Genomic DNA, 22794 nt, shown 5'->3' with positions numbered 1-22794 from the left:
CATCACCACGTCAATCGAAACGGCTACGCATCGTCGATTTACATCTATTCTCCTCTCTTTCTCTCTCCCTTTTTTTCTCCTTTTAACACCCATCCTTCACAGCAACGGACACCGTAGCGTCGCGTCGATGATGATCTCGTAGACTGCGTCTTCCATTTCTCGCGTGAAGTTAGGCATTTCGAGAGTTAACGAACCCATATTATTTGAACCTTTCTTTTCTTTTTAGAAGGCTTTTGATGATTTTTAAAACTTCTTGTTTCACAGCTGCTGGAATCTTTTTTTCTTCTTCTTTTCTTCTTTTGAAAGTGTCGTTGTACGTTGTCCATGTACTCCGTGTCGAATCGGACGCCATCGATTCACTTTTGTGCGTTGCGTCGTCTTTCTGCCGTTTGAGTACGTCTGTGGTTTCTTTTTTTTTTCTGAGCTGAAGCGAGCGCAAACGTTCGCGCGATTGAATGTCTGCCTCGCCTTTGTATTACGGGTCGCCAAGCGAGGAGGTCGGGAATTTGGATGAAGGGACCGGGCGGGATGGTGCTGGTTTGCCGCGTGGTTCTGGTGGCGAAGGCACCGCCTTCTCACATCAGCAGCGCTTCAAGGATCCCCAAGCAAACCGCCGCCGCCACCGCGATCCACTGCAGCATGATGATGATCGTCACACTATCGACAAGGACGACAACGGAAAGGACCGCCCCCCTCGCCCATCACACGGCAGCAGTGGCGTATGTCGCTACTTCGCACCACCGAACCTGGACAACGGCGGTGGCTCCTTCTTTGGCTGGCACCAACCGACGTCATCGACACGGCAGGCGCATATTCGAACGGCGGCGTCGCGTCGTTTTGGCGCGGAGCTGCCGTACACCCCCTTTGCCCGTCACCGCAGCAGCCGTGACCGCGGCGGCGGCGGAAGAGGAGGATCGGGCAGCACTGGTGCCGGCAACTACGCACGTTTCTCCTCCCACTTCGTTTCCTCTGCGATGGGCATCGCCCAACTCGGCAGCACCGGCCCGTTAAGCTCGCACCTGTTGGACTGGCGTGTGCCGTCGCTCAGCGCGGAACAGGAGCTGCTGCAGCAGGTCTTCGCCACCGCCTACACCGATGCGTGCTACCGCTGCCTTATTTCCCACGACGCCGCGACCTCCTTCGCGCCGAATGAGACTCTGCAACTCGTCGTGGATCAGTGGCGCGCGGAGGCCTTTGACGAGAGCCAGGACACGCTGCAGCGGGTGGTGGAGCAGTACCACCACGACTTACTGCAGGTGGTGAAGGCTGTCGTGGATGCGGAGGATGCAGCGCTGGCGGCCCTGGCAGGCGAGATGGCGGGGACGGAGGAGAACCCGGTGGACGTGTCGATGAGCGCCAGCATGAGCGGCGCGACGCCCATCAACTTGTCTGCCTCCGCCTCCACGGACACCTCCCTCTACCAGGCGTTTATGACGGTAGGGCAGGCGAACATACCCGCCTCGATCGACTGCCCGGTGGCGCAGAAGTCGGTGCTGCACTACGCGATGCCCGCCCTCGGCCGCGTGCTCGTGCACCAAGGCTTCTTCTTCTGCTTCTGGTACAGCTCCACTGGGGAGAAGATTGGTCAGCTGGAGCAGCGTGCGTGCCGGTGGGTGCTGGAGGCGCACGTCTCCCACGTGCACGTCCCCTTGTGCTACCACTTTCGCTACAAGGGCCGTGGCGCAACAGCAATGAGCCTGGCGCCACTCGGTGACAACCTAACGACGGTGACGGAGCAGAACCCCGAGGTGGCTGCGATGGCGCAGCAGCTCGCATCGGTGTTCTCGCTCTTGCCCTACGGCAGCTCGCCGGGGCAGGTGGATGCGTCGACGGCGGCGGCGGCATCCGCCGGGCCGAGTTGCAACACTGGCGCCACAGCGGCAGCAGCAGCAGCAGCGTCAGCAGCGGGGGAGACGGTGCACCCGTACGCAACGTCGTTTGCCAGCCCCACACGGGATCGTCACGAGTCGCTCTCCTACGCGTCCGTTGCCTCTCTGTCGGCTGCCAGCGTCGACGGCGAGGTGGTGCCGGACATCCACTTTCTGCCGCGAAGCGTGCAGGTTCACTTTGCACAGGATGGACGTTACTACTTCGTGCGCAACAGTCAGTGGTTCTCGCCGTGGCTGAACTCACGGCAGTCCTGCGACGCCGCGGTGCAGCGTCTGTGCTACGTGAATCCTCGTTTGCTGGCCGTGTGCGGTGTGCAGGTGAGCTGTCGGGCCTGTCAGCGCGACGCCTTCATGACGGAGAACCGAGTCGCCCTCGAGTTTATGCGACACGAGGTTGACGTGGGCATCCCTCGGCTCCTGCACGAGGAGCGGAGCTGCTTCGTACAACGCATGCTGCGCAGGCGCCGGCGAGCAGCGGCGCAGCGACTGCAGGCGCAACGTGCGGCTCACGCGGTAGAGGCGGCGGTGGCGGTGCAACACACAACGCGGGTGCGGGTGGGGACGGCGGAGACGGAGACGGAGGAAGAGGAAGAGGAGGAAGAGGAAATGCCCTCGATGCTGGTCAACAGCGGCGCTGGAAGGGCCTCACACGCTACCAGCTCCGACAGCGATTGGACCGAGGAAGACGAGGAAGAGGAGGATCTTGACGACGACAACGATGCGGTGGAGGTGAGTGACCGGTACGGGGTAGCACGACAAGGCGGCGCGCTGCCCACCGCGCTGCTCCCCTTCACGACGACGAGCGTGTTGCGTCGCTTCTCCGCCCGCGGCTACCCGAAGAGCCTCCTCGGCGTTCTTCTCCTCGCCCTCCTGCAGTACCCCGCTGCCCCGCTGCACATGGTGCGCGAGGTGAAGCGAGAAATCTTGTTCCGCGGGTTGAAGGCCTTTATTCGGACCCGCTCCTACGAAGCGCGCTTTGGCGTCGAGCAGCTGCTCGGCCGGCTGCCGCACGAGCGCGTCAACGAAGACGACATCATCGCCGCGTTCATGGACGCCTCCGGTAGCGGCAGCGATGTGGAAGACGAAGGGGCGGAAGAAGCAGTCGAGGCACCGATCAGTCCGGACACCCCGACGCACCACGAAACACCGAATACAAACGGGACTCGTTATCCGGTGGCGAGCGGGACGACGCACCGCAGCAGCAGCGGCAATACCACGGTAGTGAGGGGCAGAGACGGCAGCGGGACGCAGCGACAGCCGGTGGAGAGGGACGACCACGACCACCACCAGCGCAGCAATCATAACACCCGCTCGTTGGGAGACAACGTGGCCGAGTTGGGAGAGGATTTGCCGCCGCGCCAGCCTGCAGCGCTAAACCCCCTGCGACCCGTCCCAGAGATGTCGCTGAGAAGCCGCGACGACGTCGACCACGCTCAGGGAAATCCCTTTCGACCCTCGTTTACGCAGCGGTGGCAGCAGAGCGCAGAGTCGTGGCGACGATCGCACCCCATTAACTCAACCCCAGCCACCAACACTGCTGCCGCTGCAATGTCAGGCGATGGCGGTAATGCTGTCAACTCCGGAAGCACGCGCCAGAGTTTGTGGGGACGACTGCGGAGTCGTCTTTCTGACCTGCGGCCGTCGTGGTTTGGTGGGGAGAGGCGGCTTCCAGAGGACTCATTGGAGGCCTCGGCAGTTTCGCCGGATGCCGGCAATGCACTGGCGGCTGAGACTTCTGCTGGGCATGTGTGCTCGCAGCGCGCGCCCAGTCAACAAGGCTCGGCCGCGCAGGGTGTGGGTATCCAAAACCCCCTGGCCGCTCTCCACGCAAACGCCAGCAGCCACGTCAGCACGAGCAGCAGCAGCAAGAGCGGCGGGGCCAGAGCACCGCGCAGGCCCGCACCGCGAAGCGCGCTGTCGTCTTCTCGCTCCTGCGAGGCTGCGACGACCAACTTCTTTTCGACGTGGACGGACTTCGGCGTGACGACGGAGCGCGTGTTGACTGCGTTTATGCAGTACGACGGCACGGCCCACCCATCCCACGTCTTCTGCGACTCCACACGTCGGCTGTACGAGGTGTGGGAACTGCGCGAGAAGGCGGAGACTCGTGTGGCCAACGCTGGTGAGGCTGCTTCAAGCCACAAGGACGAGCCGCACCGCGCAACGGCCGCGCAGCAGAAGGCATTGGAGGCGTCGCTGTGGTCCAGCGCTGACATTTTGAACCGAATGTACGTGGAGCAAATCCTTCCCTTCATCTACCGCAAGTTTCGCCTGCCGCTGCGTCGCGTAAGTGTCCTGCACGACCCACTGAACGAGGAAGACCGCGCCAGCGTGTACGTGCGACTGCTGGATGCGTTAGGGGTGAGCATCGAGAACGGCGAGGTGCAGCGGGCGGTGCCGGTGGTGATGGACTTCGCACCTGTGTGCGTGGCGGTGCCCGTCGCCGCAGGAACAGGGTTCGATGGCAGTCCTGATCCGCACACGTCCTCCGACGCGCGCCGGCCGTCTTCGCCTTCACCGAGCAACAGGAGTAATGACAGGACCCGAAATCCTTTACAGCGACACGGTGCCTCTGCATCACCGTCCAACGGAGCACCTGCAGCAACATCACGTGTGGATGATGGCGAAGAAGAGGGAAAACTCACTGCCGTCCTCAGCAGCAACAACAACGACGGCGGTAAATCTGCGCGGTCACGAGCCGGCATGAGTGCTTCCTCCTCGGCCAAATGCAATTCAGTCGCAGGACATCATGTCGTGGATAGCGCTCATGGAAGCCTTCACGCAGCCAACTCTGGCGCACCAAAGAACGGCGGTGGTACGCCGGAGGAGAGCTCACTGTCTACACGTAGCCGCGCTGCCCAAGCAGCCCATGTCAGCGATTCTTCTCGCTGCGCGAATCACGACAGCACACCCATCTCTGGTTCGGCGCACATCCCCGCACGAGAGCTGCATTACCGCCTTCCTGGTTGGATTGTGTGGCGTGCGAAGGCGCTCGTGCACAATTTCTTGGACAGCCGAGGTGACTTTCCGCCTCGGCGCAACTCGAGCGCCGCACCTGCAGCCGCCCGCAGCAACAACGTCGACGTCGACGGCGGCGGCAATGGGCGTCGAACTATGCGTCACACGATTGCGTCTTCCTCCTCTGCTTCCTTCTCAGCTCGTCATGGGTGTGACGTCGAGGTGAAGGTGGGTTCCGCGCAGGTGGCGGGACTCGTGCCGCTTTTACGCCTCCTCTACAACGCACCTCGCACCGCCTTCGCGGCCGACCCGCATCGACCGCCGCTGCCGCCGTGGCCGCACGTTGCAGCCCGTTTGCTGGCACAACTGCGCGCCGTCTCCGTTACCCCGCACCTGCTGTGGGAAGCACTGGAGCACTACGAGCTGGTGGACCTGCGCACGCTCCTGCGCGAGGTGCGGGCGGATGGGCGCCTGTCCTTGATGCGACCGTTGTCGGCGGCGTCGCCCACCTCGTCCGTCTCCCCTCCCTCTCCGTCCTTCCACGGTTTAGCTGGAGGCAACGGCAGTAGCAGCAATGAGGACGATGACGGCGACGCCGAAGAAAACGGCGTAGACGACGAGGAGAGACCGTCCGAGCCGCACTCGGCAAGTAGCACCGCCACCACCGTCTCCTCTTCGTCCACGCCCACGGTACCGGCGATGCCGGACAACGCCCTCCACGCACCGTGTTGCTCCTTAGCACTGGCGCTTATCCTGCGGCGACGCACGTTGCGCAGCACGTCGGATCGCGCAATTCTGATTCAGGTGCTCCGCCGCTACGTCGCGGCCATCCGTGCCTTCCCCGCGCTGTTGTGCTTCCTGGCCCCTTTGCACGGCCGCGACGAGCGTGCTGCCGCTCCACCGACAATGTGGATGACGGGCAGCCTTCCGGAGGACAGGCAGGAGAACTCCTTGCAGGAGTTGGCGGGGAAGGAACGGGGAGGGATGCGCGAGTGTGGCGCGGCGCAGACCGCAGGGGTGGAGGCGGAAGCGGTGTACACGGCGGTGCTGTCCACGCTGCAGGAGGTGTTGCTGAATGCCGATCTTCTGCTCGCCCACTTCGGCAACCCCTTTGGGGCGCAGTACCGCCAGTACACCGCGGACCTTGTGGGATACCTGGAGTACACCATGAACTCCTTCGCCGAGACGACTACAGCCGCGGCTGCTCGAACAAACGCACTCTCCAATAGCAGCAATAGCAGGAGCACCGGTATGGCAGCAGCGGCCGCGCATCCACGCCCAAGTCGTGTGTCGCCAAGCGTGCACGAAACGGAGCGGGGCGGAGACGCACGGTGGTCCCCCAGAAGCGACGATGTCCGCCTGCGCCAGCACGGCCTCCGCGAGGAGCTTGACGCCACCTTGCAGCATATATGGAAGCAACTCCTCACCTACTGCAAACCCGACTCCATGAGCGCGAGAGACGCGCTGCAGCAGGCGGTTGCCCTGTTTCGCATGCAGGAGTCGGGCGTCGCTTTCCGAAATGGTAGTCCTCGTCGTGTGCTAGCCGTTCATGACGGCGTGCATGGCGGTTCCAGCTCGTATGGCAACAACGAGGGCGGTGCTGCTGGAACGCACTTCCTTTACTCCCGCGACCCTGAAATTGAGAGCGCACTGCAGCGCGCCTGCGACGTCTTCCTCATGACAGACGGCCCCAACGATGCCGTTACGATGCGGGCATACTGCAACTTTGCCTTGTACTGGTACAGCGTGGGCTGCGAGGCGGAGTGGCGGGAGTGGCTGCAGCGCCTGCGCCGGCTCTGGCGTGAGGGCGGCCCGGAGGACATCCGGCAGCTGTTGATGACCACGTCCACCGTGAACAGCTTCGGTGTAGGGGTGGGGGGAGCTTCATTGCGGACGAGTGTGCAGGGCATCCATGGTGGTGAGGGGCCCCAAGGCGGCGCCGCTTCACGTCTGACGGATCAAATGCCGAAGAGTGCGGCAGGTGGTCGGGATCGCGATAAAGCGACGTCTCCCATTCCGTTTCTGCAGCGGGTGTGCGGTGACTAAACGGGGGTGAAGTGATTTTCATCTCTCTTCTCCTGCTCTCTTTCCTTACTTATGTTTATGGATGTAACCATCGAGCTTTCAAGAAGAAGGAAGCGAAGGACGCGGGTGGTGGCAGCGCATAATACGAGTAGTAATAAGAATAAGAATACTAAATAAAACGGGAGACTTGCTGCTGCTCTTTTTTGACGTCTTTCGTGTTACTGCGTTCTGGCTTCGTTGGCTCGCGTGACACAACGCTAGCAAAAGTACGAGGTATACAGAAATGTGCTGGGTGCGGCCGGAGAGCTCACCAGACCGCGCGGGGTGCTGGTGCTTGCGCCTTTAGCCCTCGCTACTTGTGCGGGCGACGAAAGCCGGCTACGCTACAAATCACCTCTTACCGCTGACATGTGTGGCCGCTTCCATTGGTAAATAACACACGTATACAAACAAAGGACTATTCGGCCAACCTCACATATATCTTTTTTAAACTTTCCTGCTGTGCTCCCTTCGTCCTCTTTCAGCCCGTGATACAGGAGAGCGCCTGTGAGATTCCACCGTGCAGCGCAAACTCGTACGCCACCAGCAAGAGCAAAAGAAGAAAGAAAAATCTTTGAGCGCTTCGAACTGTCCTCACGCAATTTTTGGGGTTTCCGTTTTAACGCTGCTGCTTTTTTCTTTCCCTCCCCTCCCCTGCTTACTTTAGGCGCACAAGGTGGGCGGCGTGCACACATCTCTTCTCTTCTTTCTTCGCAGCGTCTCTGTCATGCCCATTCGTGGAGCGGTGCTCACACCCACCGAGGTGCTCCTCGCCCGAGAGGCGTGCGAGCCCCTGCTCCTCAGCGTGACGGACCGTCTCCTGCGTGGTGGCCTAGCCGGTTTTGCGGAGTTCCGCCGGCGGTATGTCGTGGAGTGCCAGCGGGCGATGTCCGCCACGACCGAGAACTCCAATGCGCGGTCGCGGTCCTCGACGTCCACGACTGGCACGACGCCGGCCGAAGCAGGATTTTTCACACCGGCCACAAACGGCGATGGAGGACAGCGTGTGGCACGGCGCGTGAACCCGGAAGGGTTAAAGACTGTCTTGGCCCAGTCGGGGGTGCTCCTGAGCCCGGAGGAGTACCGATCAATTCTGATAGCTTACCGCGACGCCGTGGGCTTCGTGCTCGCCGAGGACCTTCTCGCGGACCTGCACCCCTGCCGACGCGTGCCGCTGGACCTGATTCACGCCTGCACCGGTGCCGTGGCGGACGGCCTTTTCTTGGACCTCCCGATGGTGGAGAGCAAAGCGTCGGCGGCGAACAACGATGTAAGGGATTTGGACTTCCCTGCCGTGACGGTCGGCAGTGTGTGTGCAGCTCTCACAGCTGTCTTCGACCCCGCCTTATCCGACGAAGAAGCAGCTCCACTAGCCGCGGATCCATCGTCTGCCGCGGCCTGCGTGTCCGCGCTTACCTCTCTGCAGGCGGGCGTGGAGGCCACCTTCATCGAGGCCGTCTACCCAGACGGTGCCGTACCAGCCGAGGACGTCGTGGCGTTTGTGGTGCTGTCTCTGCAGCAGCACCCGCACGTGTCCGCCATAGCGTTTGCGCGACTGCGGCAGGCGAAGTCTCTCACGGCGGCCCCGCCACCAGCGGACGCAGCGGCTACTTCTTCGCGTCGTGCCGGCATCACTAGCGTCTTCGCCGGCATCGACGGCGCCACCCTCTTCAGCATTCGGCACAGCGGGGTGACGACGCAGCGCAAGTTTGAGTACTACAGCGACAACGCGGACCGCCGTGATGAGTGGATGCTCGGGCGGCGGGAGGCAGATGCGCGCTCGGGCTATCTGCGTCACACCGTCGGCTACGGTGGTCACCTGCCGGAGTACCAATATCGGTTTGGTCGCACCTTTCACGTGATTGAGGAAGATTTGCCGCAGCTGACGAAGCCAAAGGCGCCGCTGGAGCCGGTGCCGGCGGACTGGTACGGTGAGGGGGTGGAGCTGAAGGATAGCCGCATGAACGCGCACCACTACCGGTTTGCATAAAGCAAGAAAATGTGCGCATTGCATTTCTCGTTCTGTCTGTCTGCCTGCCTGTTGGTTCATCCCTTTTTGGGTAAAGAAGAAAAAAGAAAACCATGGTCGTCCCCGATGTATAGTATCAGTGAGCCATCCTGTGTGTGTGTGTGTGTGTTGCGTGTTGACCTGCGCACGCCCAAATGTAATGCACGTCACCCAACGAAGGGAGTAAAGAGCGTTTCAATCCGTCTTCGTTGCAGTTTTTGGTATTTTCCCCCTTCAAGTTTCCATACGTATATACATATATATATAAAGACCCAAACAGGCTGTTGAGACCTCCAAAAAACGAAGCTATTCGTCCAGTAGCGCCGTCCGAGTGTTTCCTTTTTTTTTATCGGATCGATAGCACATTTCTTGTTATACGTGACCCTTGGGAGCGTGAGGGCTCGCAGGAAGCCGTCGAAGTTGTGTGCGAGGGGTTGGCTTCGCTTCTGAAGTGAGAGGCATCGTCCGTTGGACCGGCGACCCACCCACCTACCCCACCCCCACACACCGTGAGGCACAATCTCGCCGTTACCGTACACCTTGTAGAAGCGCCGATGTTGACACCAATCATGATTGTGTTTCTCCCTCGTCAATTCTCCCTTTTCTCTTTCTCAATAGCGCTATCTTTTGCCCTTGTGTTTGCCTTTCTAAACACAGCGAGCCCTCTTCTCTTCTCTTGTCTTTTGTTTACCCAGAGAGAGAGAGAGAGCTTCTACACCGCTTCACTTTTCAATTATTTCTCTCCTCTTTTCTCAGCTGATGCTGCGCCGAACCACCGCCCGTCGCGCCTCCATCTTTGGCCATGGCAGCGATTTTGCGCGCGGTGCGGCCGAAGACTGGTTCGGCAGGCAGCGCTCAGGCAACACGTGGAGAGGCGCCGTCACCTCACTCGTGCTGTGCCTTCTCGGCATTGGCGTCGTGAACCAATTTACGCGCGGTAACTTGATGGGGCGGGCGGAGTACGAGAGCGATATCGTGATGTCGTTTTCTCGCACCAAGGTGCCGTTGCCCGACACCTACGGTTTTGTGGACGCCGAGTCGGCGGAGGGCCAAACGAAGCCGCCGCAGAGGCGTAAGTAAAAAAGAAGACAGAGCATATTTACTCGTGCTTTTCTGGGTTTTGGTTTTCGTGGGGTGGTTGGTGCGCGACGCTATGCTTTTGTTTGCGGCTTTTTTCTTCACAGGTGAAGCTGTTGTTCTGCTACGCGCGGTTTCTTCTCTCTCTGTGGGTTCTCCTTCGTACGAGCTGTACAAACAAACGAAACGCAAACACAGATGTCGAAGTTTTCCGCTCTGTCTCTCGCTCTTGTTCCTATCCAAGCATTTCTCTAGCCACCGCCTCTTGTGACCGACAAGCTGTCGCGTACACACACACACACACACACACGCAAACACGCACGTATTCAATTACAGTAATAGGAAAAAGGCAGCTTCTGAACTATTCAAGTACAACGGATTCGTGTTTGTGTTTCTGCATATCATTACGATAGCCGCCCTTCTTTCATTCTTCGTCTTCGTGATTCCCTTCTCTTGTCCTTTGGCCCTGACCGTCTCCATTCTTCTTCTCCTTGTCTTCTCTCTTCTTCTTTTCTCATTTCTCTATCACGCACTGCTTTCCTGTGCATTGCCCTACTTCACAACAACGGGAGCCAAAAGTCCTCCTACGACGTGTTGGAAGCGTACGTATCACACCTCTTCATTGGCTCCCCCTCACTCCTCTTTTCTCTCGCTCTACGACGCATCACCCTCGCTGTGCATCATGTCCGCTTCCGCCGCCGCGGCGAAGGTCGCCCCGAAGACGCTGAATCAGTTCCGCAACTTCTCCTACATTGTGGTCGCCTGGTTCGGCTTCAACAAAGGATTCCGTGAGAAGTCCGCCAACGACGCCGAATGGGTCGTACATCAGCAAAAAGTGCGCCAGCAGAACGTGGAGCGCTACCAGGCCACCCACGCCCTGGCTGAGGCGAAGCGGGATGCGGAGTTGGAGAAGACGGTGCCGGCGATGGTGCCGGAGGCGATGCATGACCTCTACAAGGATATGGAGAAGGCCATGCAGTAGAGCCAGAAAAGAAGGGCGTGCTCTCTCTCTCACACACACACAGGATAGCTGTTGCGTCTGCTGTACCGCGCTGTTTCGCTGTGTAAATGATTCCACATACAATGACGCATACGGAATTTTTTTCGTTTTACAAAGGAAGCTCGAGACTGGAAGACATTATGCAGCAGTGTGTGGCTGTGGGTATGCGTATGCGTGTGTGTGTGTCTGTGTGGGTGCGTGAAGGACCTGAAGAAAGGAGCGGTAAGGTAGGCAGAGCGCGACGCCCTTTTTTTGTTTTTGTAGAAAGTAGAATCCGCCGTTGTCTGTTGTTGTTGCAGCTGTTGTTGAGCCTCTCGCAAACCTGTGTTCTCTTCCTCTCTCGGTTCCTTTATTCTTTTTCTTCTTTCCCTTTCGCACATCTGTGTGCCTTTGCGAGGTGAGGAGCAGACGGAGAGAAGAGATTCATGTGCGTGCAGGCGATCGGGTGAGGCGGATCTCTACATAGCGGATTTACCAATCAACAGCAACCACTAGCCACACACACGCACACTCACTAGGTCAGTATTTACTCCTCTACTCAAAGCACTGGGTGTGGGCTTGTGTGTATGTGTGGGTGTGATTAGCGTACCAGGTAGGATTTAAACGTTACACAGCAGAAGCAAATGAAGGAAATAACGGAGCGGCTTTGGAAGGGTGTGCAGTACGCGCTGCAAAATGGAGGACACCGCAACACCCACGTTCTCCATGTGGCGGTGGTGTTCTTTTGCTGACAACGCTGGTTCATTGATTGTCATCCAGACGGTCTTTGGATTGGAAAGTGAGCGAATACGTTGCCAACTTGGGTGCGCTTCACTTATTTCGAAGGAGCGCTATTCAGTCACGGGATGCGACATGGAATGATGCACCTCAGCAGCGCACGTGGCATGCTGAAGTACTCGCCCTCCCTCCACTTTTTTGATGGTTGTTGAGCAGCGGGTAATGATCTCCCTCGTCTGCAACTCACTTTAGTACGGTCCTCCTTCAACACCTCGTTTGCTCTTCTGTGTTTTCTCTTTTAGTGCCTTTTACATTTTTTTTTTTAATCGTAATCAACAACAACCTAACGAAGCTTGATCACCTCCCTTCCCCCGTCAGAAAACATCCACCGTGAGCTCGCTATGCGCCGGCTGCAACGTGTCCCATTGCGCGTCTGCGCACTCGCCCTGTCACGGCGCACCGTCATCTCAGGTCAGATGCCGACGGAAGGCAGCGGTGCTGGCGGCACCTCCCAAGGCTGGGAGATGCGACGCGGTCATCACCTGCAGAGCAGCGTAGGGCTGCACAGCCCTATCCACACCGCATGCGGGCGCGACTTCAACCCGCAGGTGTACTACGAAGTGCTGCAGGCCTGCTGCGATCAGCAGTGGCTCGTCGCAATCCAGCGGGAGCTGCGAACTGACACGGAGTACATCAACTATCTTCGTCAAAACGGTGGGGCGGCGAAGGACTTGCGCATGCTGACGGATAGCGTACAGCACGACGATGAGTTTATGGTGAAGTTGAAGGAGAAGCTGAAAACGGATGATAAGCTCTCGCTGACGCTGTGCGCGGTGCAGGACAGCTACGAGCGCATTCGGAAGAAGCGCGACCACCACGAGACGCAGGTGGCGGCCGATGGCGGCCGCGACCCGTACGCGTCGATGAAGATGAAGCAGAAGGGCGAGTTCGGCTCTCAGATGCCGCAGTTTTAGTCCATGAGATGCCGTGTGTAGTTGCTCCTTTTTCTTTTCCTTTTCTCTCTCTCAAGTGTAGGTTGACTGCTACACGTCTTCGTGGCGGGCAACGTGGACGCGCTTTAACGGCGTCTCGGAGGTCTCTCCCTCCCTCCAGTTGTTGATGAGTATCGTTGAGCGAACACTGTTTTCTTCGCTTTTGTTTTTCTGCCCTCTGCCTTCCTTTTCGCTACAATCTCCGTGCCCATGCTATTCGAAGCACAAAGGTACCAGAAGGCGCATGCGGCGTGCCGAGAGAGAGAGCGAGAGAGCGGCACCACATTCAAAGAATAAGAACGCCGGCGTATCAGCTGTTAGTGGAGCGCTGTGCTGCTGGATGAAGTGAGCAAGTCTTTTGGAACCCCCCCTCCCCCATCACCGTTGCAGCCCGCCACAATCGAACACATCCCTCCTTCCCTCCCTCCTTCCTTCCTCTTTCCTTCGTTCTCCATTTCATTGATCGTCGCAGGTATGAAGATAACAACGGGGAATAGAAAGCAAGCAATTAAGACAACAGTCATCCCTCTTGAACGGAAAACAAGGAAAAGAGCACTAGCGGCTTTGTGTCACCGTCCTCTCACGCTGCACGTGCATGAAAGTAATTCCACCCAACTTTGGTCATGTGGAGGAGGGCATCTTCCGCTGCGGTGCACCGGAGCCGCGCCATTACGGCTTTCTTGCCTCGTTAGGACTGCGGACGTGCATCCTCCTCACCGACACCCACGACGGCATGTTTGTGCACTGGCTGCAGGAGACCGGCGTCATGATCTTCTGCCCCCTGTCGAGCGAGGCGCAGACGCGCAGCAGCGTCCGTGACGGCCCACACGTCTACAGCACCGTGAGCACGTCGGAGAACATGAGCTTCCCACAGCCGCTACGCAGCAGCGGCGGCGGCGGCGTGCGAGAAGGGGCGACGACGTCCGGCAGCGCAGCGGCGACAAACGCCGGGGGAGGAGGGAGCAGCAACGGCGCGCTCCACCACCACAACAGCCGCGATGACGGACTGGAGGAGTTCGCTTCGCCCAACGGCGGCGCGGGCGATGGGCTGAACCCGAGCGGCGGCAGCGGTGGCCGGCTCGGACCGGTCGAAGGCTCGTACCTGCTGAAAGAGGGCGAGGAGGGCGCAGACGGCGGCGAGGGCGGCGTCGATGGCAGCGGAAATTATAACAGCGATGGCGCCTTGAACACCACCAACCACAACCATACTAGTAGCAGCAACAACAACAATCTCAATCTGAATGCCGCAGCTACGACCAGTGGTGGCAGTGGTGGTGGTGTGGGCGTCAGCGCAAATCGTGGTGGGTGGGGGAGCCAACGTACGACGACCAGAAGCAGCACCGGAGCGGCGATCGCTGGCACTTCCAACGCGGTTCGCTTTCTGCAGGAAAATGTGGTGGAGCGGCAGGTGAGCACCAAGTTCTCGCCGGTGCTGGTGCAGGAGCCGATGCACTTCCCCGATGGAGTGCGCAACAACGGCGGTGGTGGTGGTGGTGGCAACGCTGGAGGTGGCGGCGGCCTCTACCAGTTCGTGTCTGCCCCGTCGTACGAGGGCCGGCTGCACGGGCTTATGACGCTGTCGGAGGCTGTTGTCGTGAGCATCCTGCACATCCTGCTAGACCCCCAGTACTACCCGCTGCTCATCACGTGCTCGAAGGGGCGCTACCGCTCCGGCATTGTCTGTGGTTGCCTCCGCAAGTTGCAGGGCTGGAATTTGGTGTCGATCTTGGAGGAGTACCGGCGCTTTGCCGGGAACAAGAGCCGCGCCGACAACGAGGAGTTCATCGAGCTGTTCGATGAAGAGTTGGTCAACTTGGAGTTGCCTGACGGGCGACGGCCGACGATTCTCTATAACGTGTAGCGCGGACGAGCGTGGCCGGTGTAAATGCTGCAGGAGCGCCGGAAGAGAAGCGAAGAGGCAGCTGCGGGAATCAAACACCTGTGTGACGCTGCGGTGAGACTCTCGAAGAGGCCTGGCTGTGGCACGAACACCGAACAACAAAGTGCGCTGATGCGCTATCCGTGCGTCACACACCACATATACCGATAGCGCCCCTCGCTCTCTCTCTCTCTCTCAAGGAAATAAAGAAGAAAACAAAGGCGTTTCGCTCTTCTTCTGCTGCGTTGTTTTTTCTCCGTGACTGCTCGTAACTTGTGCCATCCGTTTCGTAACCGTACTAATATTGTTGTTGTTGCTGAATTGCGCTGTACTGCTTTATATGCACGTCTTTCTGCGAACTTAAAAAAAGGACATATATATATATATATATATATATTGTGCCTTAACCGAACAGGAAATAGAGGAGGAAGCTTAAGCAAGTTCTCTTCTTGGTGGTGATGCTGCTGGGATTTATGTCGTTGTTGGTCTCTTGCCGGCTTTTCGTTTCCTTTTTTTTCCTGGTTGCAGACTACACATTTCAGTGGCGGCGCAGGTCCCACCGCCGCGGCAGCTTTAATCACCACACACACACAAGAAGAGAGAACATGACTGTCACGCTCGCCGTAGACGACAGAAAGAAAGAAAAAGAAGGAGGGAATACGGATGCGCATAGCACCTCCAACGGTAGTGTGGCGTCGTCTCGAACGTCTCCTTTTCCAAATGCTAAGTTGGTGAGCTGCCTCTCTCTTTCTCTAGTGTTGCTTCTTGTGATGACGATGAGCTGTCAAGAGGAAAGGAAGAAAAATACAACTGTATTTCAACGACCTCCCTTCGGTATCTCAACTCTCCTCTCTTATTTTTTTTCTCCATCACCTCTGCCTGAACATGCGTCTCACGTACATAACCCACAATTCCGTGGTGGTGGACACTCCTTAACTATGCCCCCCTTCCCTCCATCGACCACGTTGCATCGCAGCTGTGTCATCGTTGCAGACTTTCATCGTACAGCGCTGATGCATCAGGTCTCTGTTCTGTTGCTTTTCCCTATCTTCTTTGCTTAGCAGCGACCGACACCCGAGTTTTCTTTCCTTTCCTACACAGCAAAGCAACACCAAACACACTATGCGAACTTCGGCTGTTTGTTGCCGCGCCGCTATAGGCGCTGGTGTGCGGCCCGCCCTCTCTCGCCCAGCTCTGCGGTGCTCCTCCGCCATCTTCCAGGTGCAACTGCTGACGTCCAACGTGGCCGTGCCGTGCAGCGTCGCCGAGGCTTCCCCGTTGCGAGTGCAGCGCCGCACGCAGTACGCGCAGAACCCCGGCAAGCGCGAGCAGGAAGCTTTTCTGACCCAATTCGATCCTCTCGAGGTGCTTGGCCTCGAGCCGGACTGCAACGTCGAAGACATCGACGCTGCGTTTGAGCGGATGAAGGGCAAGTACGCACCGAACGGCAAGTCGCCCGATGCGAAGATGGTTGAGCGGGTGTTCCGCGCGCACGAGATCTTGAAGGATCCGGACTCCCCGTACTACTTGAAGGCGCACAGCAGTCAGACAGATCGCCAACGCCTCCAGTTCCAGCTGCTCCCGAAGTCAAAGCGCCGCTTTATTGAGGTACAGGTTTGCATATTGATGTTCATTGTCTTCGCGATCGCCGTGCTGACGATCAAGTTGGTTCTTCGCCCGATGAACCGGTCCATTCGTGCCGCAACGCGTTAGCGCTGCACGGAATGACGATCGCCTGTGAAGAGCGCAAAACGCAAACTTAGTATTCCTTACGTTCTTACACTGCACGAGCCACCTCCTTCATTCCCCCCTTTTACTCAAGCTTCACCGTGCTTTGAATGCTTTTCTTTGATTCAGTTTTGTTTTTGGGGCCGGCGGATGTCAAGCTTGTTGAACCGCACAAAATTGTTGCTGCTGCCGTGTTGTGTCGCGTGGCTTTCTTTTGTGATGTTTTCTTTTTTTGCTTTTCGTTGGTCCACAGCGTTGAATCTTGTTTTATCCTCGTATTGTTTCGTGGGACTTTGTTTACGTTTCTCGCCACAGGTTTACTCGAAACGGTGACGAAAGCAAACCGATGGAAGGAGGATGGTTTCCTTCGTGAAGGTGGCTCGGTGACGTCCGAGATGGGGACAGCCGCACGGCGGGTCTTCGTGCAGGCAAACACCAGATCAAAAACTCATTATGGAGGAACGAAAGACTCATCGAGAATCATCTGAGTGCTTTTCTGTTTCTAGTTTTCAACTCGCGGGCCGTCGAGACGACGATCTACCGACTTCATGTGAAAACAACGCTTGACAGATGCGCTCCTTTCTATTAGTCTCCTCCCTTCCCTTTTCTTCCTCTCTGCCTCTTCTCGTTGTGTTACGCCTCTCAACTCTTGCCCTCCCTTTCTCGCTGGTTGCTATCTGTCTCCACGCGGTAGAGTCTTCGGAAGAAAACCACTCTCCACTCATGGTGAGCAGCTACACCTCTCTCCGTGGCGGGACCGCTATCCCCACACGTACGGCGGCGCCGCGCGCCTCGAATCGCACCGCCACACCCACAAGCGCCACACCTCAGCGAAACAGCACACCCAGTGCTCCGAATACGGGGGCTATGCGTGGCACGACGGCCACCACCTCCGCAGCGGGAAAATCAAAGTCGACGGCCCCCCTGCGCGGGGAGTGGACGGCGCAGGCGGTGGCGCCGGAGATGCGCGGACACCGGGCCGCTGCGTGGATCGCCATCTGGGACAAAGGCTCCGTCGCGCGGCGGGTGAGCCTGCTCGAGAGCCTGAAAGCGCTTCACGCCGACAGCAACAGCAACGCCCTCGAGGACGACCTCGGTGACGCGGCGCCGCTGTTCTTTGCCCGCCTCACCTCGTGGTGGAAGCTGCGCTACGGTACGTGGGCGACCGATGCGTGCAACGCGGCGAGGGCCGTCGCAACAGCCACTACAAAAAGAAATACAACGGAGCAGAACGGATCGGCGGTGGACGCGCCAATCATCGAGACCAAGGGTCTAGCGGCTGCCGATGCTGCGGCTGTCACCTCGGAAGCGGTGGCGTCGCCTCTTCCTCCGCCTCTTCCACCGACATCGTCGTCGTCGGAGCTGTTAGCGCAGGTGGAGGCCATCACCGTCTTTGTGCGCGGCTCTCGCTATCTGCTGCAGCTGGTGGAGGGCGGCGGGGCAGAGGCCCTCTGCGACTGCCTCGACGTCACGTCATCCATTCCTCTCCCTCCCACTCCTCCCCCCTCCTCCTCCGCGGACGAGGGAGATCAGAGAGGGAACTACGCCCGAGAGCGGCGCGCCATCACGCTCTTGCTGCTCCACATCGCCAACTCCGGCCGGGTCTACCGCGAAATGGTCGGTGAGGCGGACAACCTGCTGCGCGTATTGCACGCGTTGTTGCGCGAGACGGACGCCGCCGTGGCGAACCTCATTACGGAGCTGCTCGCGGTGCTGGGCAAAGGGCACCCTCGATTGTCTGCCGCGGTGCAAACCGGCCTCGTGCGCGTTCTCGCGTCTGCCCTACCGCCAAGTGAGGAGAACGAGGACGCGACGAGAGCAGCAGGGCTGCCGGCGCCACTGTTGCAGCCCGACCCCGCCGTCTTCTCTCCCCCTTCCGCGGACGGCACTTCGACGGTGGTGGTGCTGAGCACCGCGCGCGCCATTCGTGCGCTTCAGTTGCAGGCGGAGCAGCAGCACTACAGCCAGTTTCCTTCTGCGGCAACCAACGCTGCGGAGTCGATGCGGACGACTACCACCGCCTCTTCAGCAGGCAAGATCGACTACGTGCCCATCATTGGTCTGGACACCACCGTTACGGCGAAGAGCTTCGCTGCGGTGGGGAGTACTACCGTGTTGGAGGCGACGCTGGGTCACCCGCAGGATCCACTGCTACGTCCTTTCACCCTTGTCGGGTACTTGGATACGCTCTTCCGGCTTGCGCTCGATGAGCAACACACCGCCTACCGGGTGGAGGGCAACGAGCTGCTGAACCTGGCCGCCAAGAACATCCAACTCACGCCGAAGATCCTCACGCGGTGCCTGGACGTGGTGGATGATGACGTGTACGTCTTGGATGGCGGAGGCGAAGGCGAAGCGGAGGGGGAGAGGGGCGGGGCAGAGGTCGGCATCGCCCAGTCCCGACTGCGACGGCAGCGCCGCCAACTCTCCTGCGGACGTGCCGCAGTGCTGATTTTCATCTCGCAGCCCATGACGAGTGAGCGGCGGGATCTTCTCCTGCACCTTGTCGCGCAGCGCGGCGGCCACCTCACGCTGCTGAAGTATCTGCGCCTCACCCAGCACGGGGATACAGCGGCGGTGGTAGACTGCTGCCACGCCCTGCAGTTTATCGCGCGTGCGTCGATGGAGCTGCAGCGACGCCGGCTAGGACAGCAACAGCAGCCCCAACAGTCGCCGCAGCTGAAGCAATCGGTGTCGGGGACGTTCAATTCAACGGGGCGATCGAAGACGTCGGAGACGGTGCTGCTGCGCGTGACGGAGGGCATTCAGTCTGCGTTGGGCGAGGCCGTTCTTTTGCTGCTGCTGTTCCAGGAGCTGTCGGAGGAGGACTGCATGACGGTACTGCGATCGGCGCGTGCGGCTGACGTGGTGCGTGCGGAGTGATTGCCTCTTGGTTTCTTGTCGTCTCCTTTTTGTTGTTGTTGGAATTTGTCTATCTGCGGTGTTTCACGATTTGCGTCGCGAGGGTTTGCGTAGTTCTCTCTCTTCTCTCGTGTTCCTTGTCTAATACTCGCTTCTTCTTGATGTACTGTAGGGACAACTTGTGCTTTCTTTTTTCAGCATGCTCCCTTTCGAAGGTGACCAGCCGTCTCAAACTGCGGCGCAGCTCACCTTCCTCTCTTTTTTTTCCCCCTTTTTCTGTTCAGTGGCACTACCGCAAATGACCTCTATGAGTGCCGTCATGGAGATCTCGCGAATGTACTACGAATACGGAGAGTAGTGAGCTGCGTGTTTGTCGTCATCTCAGCGTACGTTTGCGGTCGGGCACGACCGCGCAAGTGGAAGAGGAGAGGACGTACGCGCCTAACCGAGTTGCGCACATTGTTAGCGGCGGGGGGTGGGGGGTGGGGACGCGCGATGAGGTGTTCTGCAGAGATGCGAAGATGCCCTTCTATGCCGCCACACGCATGTACGTACGTCGGCGCTCTTGTCTTGGGCGAGTTCGTCCTCTTCCTATCTCGCTCTTTCTTTTTCTTTTTTCTTTTTCCTTCTTATCGTCTGCTGTTCTCCCCTACACCTTCACTGTTCACACCAACGAACCACCACCACCACCGTTCTCAACGAACCAATCTCTTCCTGCTTCGTCACACAGAATTCTCTCAACAATTAGCTTTTTCCCACTCTCATCTTAAGTTATCTCTCTTTTCTTTTTTTCCCCGGATTAGTACTACACGTTGCTGTTCTACTGTTGTGAACATTGTTGTTTGTGTCTCCGCTGTCAAACGTTCGTGTCACAGTTTAGGTCATTCTCCATTCTTTCTTCTCCCTACCGTCTCGCACGCACACGGTCGCACACCCGCATACACATACACATCGCCCGATTCGGCTTTCGTTGGACCTCTCACAACCTGCCTCTCTTTTATTATTTCCAGCTGCTCTAAGCCTTTTCCACCCACATACACACCCGCGCACACACACACCGGAAAGGAAATCGAAAATGGAGAACTCCGTAGGCGACCTCATCAATTTGGTCAGCAAGAGCGAGATCCGCTACGAGGGCCAGCTACACTCCATCAGCACCGATGATAACACCGTGAGCCTGTCCAATGTCCGCATATACGGCACCGAAGGCCGCAAACACGGCGTGGGAGAGGTGCCGGCGACGGATCAGGTCTTCGAGTTCATCGTGTTCCGTGGGTCGGACATTAAGGACTTGACGGTCTTCCGCGAGGAGGTGCAGCCGCAGGATCGCGACCCGGCCATTGTTGAGATGCACGCCCCGAGCCGTGCCGTACGCGGTGGACGGGCGGGCGGTGCGGTGGGCAGCGGCACGACTGGTGGTGGCCGCGGTGCACGCGGCTTCTACGACGAGTCCTTCACCTACGGCCGAGGCAGCGGCGGTAACAACGCCCGCCGTGGTGGTGGTGGCGGCGGTGGTGGCTACGGTGGCGGCCGCTTCCACAACAATAACAACCGCCCTCACCACGGCGGCTACGGTGGCGGCCGCGGCGGTGGCGGCTCCGGTGGCAACTACCGCCGCAACTACCGCGACCAGCACACCGGCCAGGACTTCCTGCCGGTGACGGGCGGCTCGGAGGAGAAGTTCGCCTCTGAGTTCGACTTCGCGAAGATGCGCGAGGAGTTCGAGAAGAAGAAGAACGAGTTTGAGAAGGCGAAGGAAGACGCCAAGAGCCACGCCAAGGCGTACAACAAGAGCAGCTTCTTTGACACCGTGTCGTGCGATCAGAAGGAGAAGGCGCAGGGCATGAACCGTGCGGAGATGCGCAAGGCCGATACGGAGACGTTCGGCTCGGAGATGGTGAGCAGCATGCGCGGGTTCCGCCGCGGTCGCGGTGGCCGTGGCCGTTATCAGCAGCGCTGAGGAAGTTTGGCGGTGAACTTCCTTTTCATTTTAAGTGTTTTCTTTTGTGTTTTACACCTCCTTTTTTTCCCTTCCTCTTTTCTGATAAAGAAGAAAGAAAAACTCTAAGAAAATCTGTTTGTTGTTGATTCCATGAAGAACTGAGAAGTTTAAATACGGACATGGAGAAGCAACGACATGGTGTATCACGATGGGGTAGCGGGGCTTGTAAAGGGAAAAGGAAAAAGAAGAAGAAGAGGAGAGGGCAGACTGATGCGGGGGAGACGGATGTTGCAGCGGCGGATTTCACGGTCGTTAGTTTTACTTCTTCCTGTTTCACGGCTCTCACAAGAGTCTCGTTCTTTTTTCACCTTCACGTATTGCGACCATTTTTCTTTTCGTCACTCTCTGTGTGTATCCGCACTGCTCCACACGCTGCCTTGTGCTGTACTTTTCCTTTGACCATCATCATCTTCCCGCCCCTCTCTTTCATACACGCATCAATGTCTGTTTCACGTGTTCACGGTTGTGTACCGCCACGTAAGACGACTCTCTTTTCGATTTGGAGCTTTGCGATGTTTGCGACTCTTCTTCTTGTAATGTTTTTCTTCTTCTCTCTCCTGATGACTGCGTGTTAAGAAAAAGAAAGAAAGAAAAACGCGTGATTCTGTTGGTGCGTGCATTCGTATGTATGTACGTCTATGACGTGTGTGTGTGTGTGTGTGTCAGCGTCTGCTCCCCCGCCGAAGTGGCTGCCTCTTGCCTTTCTTTTCGTGTGGTACGTTTCTGTTTGCACCTCTCTTCTCTTTCTGCTGCCCTGCTGTTGATGTGTACCTGATTACAGGCTCCCTCTTTCTCGCTGTGCGTGCTGCGTCTCGTTCCCCTCCTCTCTCTCACTTCGCCACTTTCTTTACCATTTCACGCGTGTGAACGGACAACTAATGCGGTGCTCGAGGGACTAACAGACGCGTGCAGCAGAACCAAGAAAGAAAGAAAAAGGGCGTTCGCACTGGGCGGCGAGGGTGGGAGAAGTGGCAGAAGAAACACGAGAGGATGAAGGTGGTGGCCGCGCTGGCGAGGGGGGGGGGGGAAGGAGGGAACCTCACCAAAATGTTCGCGTGTTCGGGCGTGGAAGGAGACCCGCCGCGCCGAGGACCGATCGGTCCCGAGTCCCCTCCTTCGTCTTCACCCCACTTCGCGGTTGCGTCAAGTTTTTGTTTCGCTGTTTAGCACACACAGCAAAAAGTTCTCCTTTGATGTTGCGCGGCGTTACGCAACGTCCCTCTCACACACGCACGTGGAAGACCTCGTAAGCGAAAGAGAGAAGGAAAAGCCAAACTCCCTTAAAAAAAAGGCTGGTTGGATCTTTTCTTGTTACATATCTCTTCGTCTGCCTCTTTTTGATTGTTTCTCCTCCATGTAGTATTCGTTCTGTGGTGGATTGTTGGGCTTGCGATCGTTCTCCGTGTGCGCTGCCGCTACACGTGCACATGCTACCCCGAAAGGCAAAGACGAAAAGGAGAAGGTAAGAGAACACTTATGAAAGTGTTCTCTTTGTATCGATCAGCATCGAGTGTTTCAACACCGGCACACCAACATGCACACACACAAACACACCTTGTTTCTAAAAAAAAAAACACTATTTTCGCGGATATGAAGCGACCTTGTGATTTCTCACCCT

General features: G+C 58.1%; 9 protein-coding genes across 11 annotated transcripts; all 9 read left to right on the top strand.

Annotated features, from left to right (window-relative positions):
* Positions 1 to 455: 455 nt before the first annotated feature.
* ABB37_05302 (hypothetical protein) lies at positions 456 to 6893 on the top strand (the record flags this gene model as incomplete). The annotated part of the gene is made up of 1 exon (XM_015803266.1): positions 456 to 6893. One exon carries the CDS (start codon positions 456 to 458, stop codon positions 6891 to 6893), a length of 6438 nt encoding a protein of 2145 aa, XP_015657908.1.
* A 433-nt stretch (positions 6894 to 7326) lies between these two features.
* On the top strand, positions 7327 to 8901 carry ABB37_05301 (hypothetical protein; the record flags this gene model as incomplete). 2 transcript variants are annotated; one of them, XM_015803265.1, is made up of 1 exon in its annotated part: positions 7327 to 8901. In XM_015803265.1, exon 1 carries the CDS (start codon positions 7639 to 7641, stop codon positions 8899 to 8901), a length of 1263 nt encoding a protein of 420 aa, XP_015657907.1. In that variant the 5' UTR covers positions 7327 to 7638. The 2 variants fall into 2 exon arrangements, with proteins under 2 accessions (XP_015657907.1, XP_015657906.1); XM_015803264.1 differs by having other exon boundaries at positions 7396 to 8901.
* Positions 8902 to 9536: 635 nt separating this feature from the next.
* Positions 9537 to 9999, top strand: ABB37_05300 (unspecified product; the record flags this gene model as incomplete). Its single annotated transcript, XM_015803263.1, has 1 exon — positions 9537 to 9999. Exon 1 carries the CDS (start codon positions 9679 to 9681, stop codon positions 9997 to 9999), a length of 321 nt encoding a protein of 106 aa, XP_015657905.1. The 5' UTR covers positions 9537 to 9678.
* Positions 10000 to 10567: 568 nt separating this feature from the next.
* On the top strand, positions 10568 to 10978 carry ABB37_05299 (putative mitochondrial hypothetical protein; the record flags this gene model as incomplete). 2 transcript variants are annotated; one of them, XM_015803262.1, is made up of 1 exon in its annotated part: positions 10568 to 10978. In XM_015803262.1, the coding sequence occupies exon 1, from the start codon at positions 10679 to 10681 to the stop codon at positions 10976 to 10978; it is 300 nt and encodes a 99-aa protein (XP_015657904.1). In that variant the 5' UTR covers positions 10568 to 10678. The 2 variants fall into 2 exon arrangements, with proteins under 2 accessions (XP_015657904.1, XP_015657903.1); XM_015803261.1 differs by having other exon boundaries at positions 10575 to 10978.
* A 1036-nt stretch (positions 10979 to 12014) lies between these two features.
* Positions 12015 to 12687, top strand: ABB37_05298 (putative mitochondrial hypothetical protein; the record flags this gene model as incomplete). The annotated part of the gene is made up of 1 exon (XM_015803260.1): positions 12015 to 12687. Exon 1 carries the CDS (start codon positions 12115 to 12117, stop codon positions 12685 to 12687), a length of 573 nt encoding a protein of 190 aa, XP_015657902.1. The 5' UTR covers positions 12015 to 12114.
* Positions 12688 to 13176: 489 nt separating this feature from the next.
* ABB37_05297 (hypothetical protein) lies at positions 13177 to 14566 on the top strand (the record flags this gene model as incomplete). The annotated part of the gene is made up of 1 exon (XM_015803259.1): positions 13177 to 14566. The coding sequence occupies exon 1, from the start codon at positions 13301 to 13303 to the stop codon at positions 14564 to 14566; it is 1266 nt and encodes a 421-aa protein (XP_015657901.1). The 5' UTR covers positions 13177 to 13300.
* Positions 14567 to 15559: 993 nt separating this feature from the next.
* ABB37_05296 (putative mitochondrial hypothetical protein) lies at positions 15560 to 16297 on the top strand (the record flags this gene model as incomplete). The annotated part of the gene is made up of 1 exon (XM_015803258.1): positions 15560 to 16297. Exon 1 carries the CDS (start codon positions 15707 to 15709, stop codon positions 16295 to 16297), a length of 591 nt encoding a protein of 196 aa, XP_015657900.1. The 5' UTR covers positions 15560 to 15706.
* A 708-nt stretch (positions 16298 to 17005) lies between these two features.
* On the top strand, positions 17006 to 19195 carry ABB37_05295 (hypothetical protein; the record flags this gene model as incomplete). The annotated part of the gene is made up of 1 exon (XM_015803257.1): positions 17006 to 19195. Exon 1 carries the CDS (start codon positions 17180 to 17182, stop codon positions 19193 to 19195), a length of 2016 nt encoding a protein of 671 aa, XP_015657899.1. The 5' UTR covers positions 17006 to 17179.
* Positions 19196 to 19903: 708 nt separating this feature from the next.
* ABB37_05294 (hypothetical protein) lies at positions 19904 to 21134 on the top strand (the record flags this gene model as incomplete). Its single annotated transcript, XM_015803256.1, has 1 exon — positions 19904 to 21134. Exon 1 carries the CDS (start codon positions 20250 to 20252, stop codon positions 21132 to 21134), a length of 885 nt encoding a protein of 294 aa, XP_015657898.1. The 5' UTR covers positions 19904 to 20249.
* Positions 21135 to 22794: the final 1660 nt, after the last annotated feature.

Source organism: Leptomonas pyrrhocoris (genome assembly GCF_001293395.1).
Source record: "Leptomonas pyrrhocoris isolate H10 chromosome Unknown, whole genome shotgun sequence".
NCBI classification, from domain to species: Eukaryota; Euglenozoa; class Kinetoplastea; order Trypanosomatida; family Trypanosomatidae; genus Leptomonas; species Leptomonas pyrrhocoris.
This window is presented reverse-complemented; position numbering and strand designations above follow the sequence as displayed.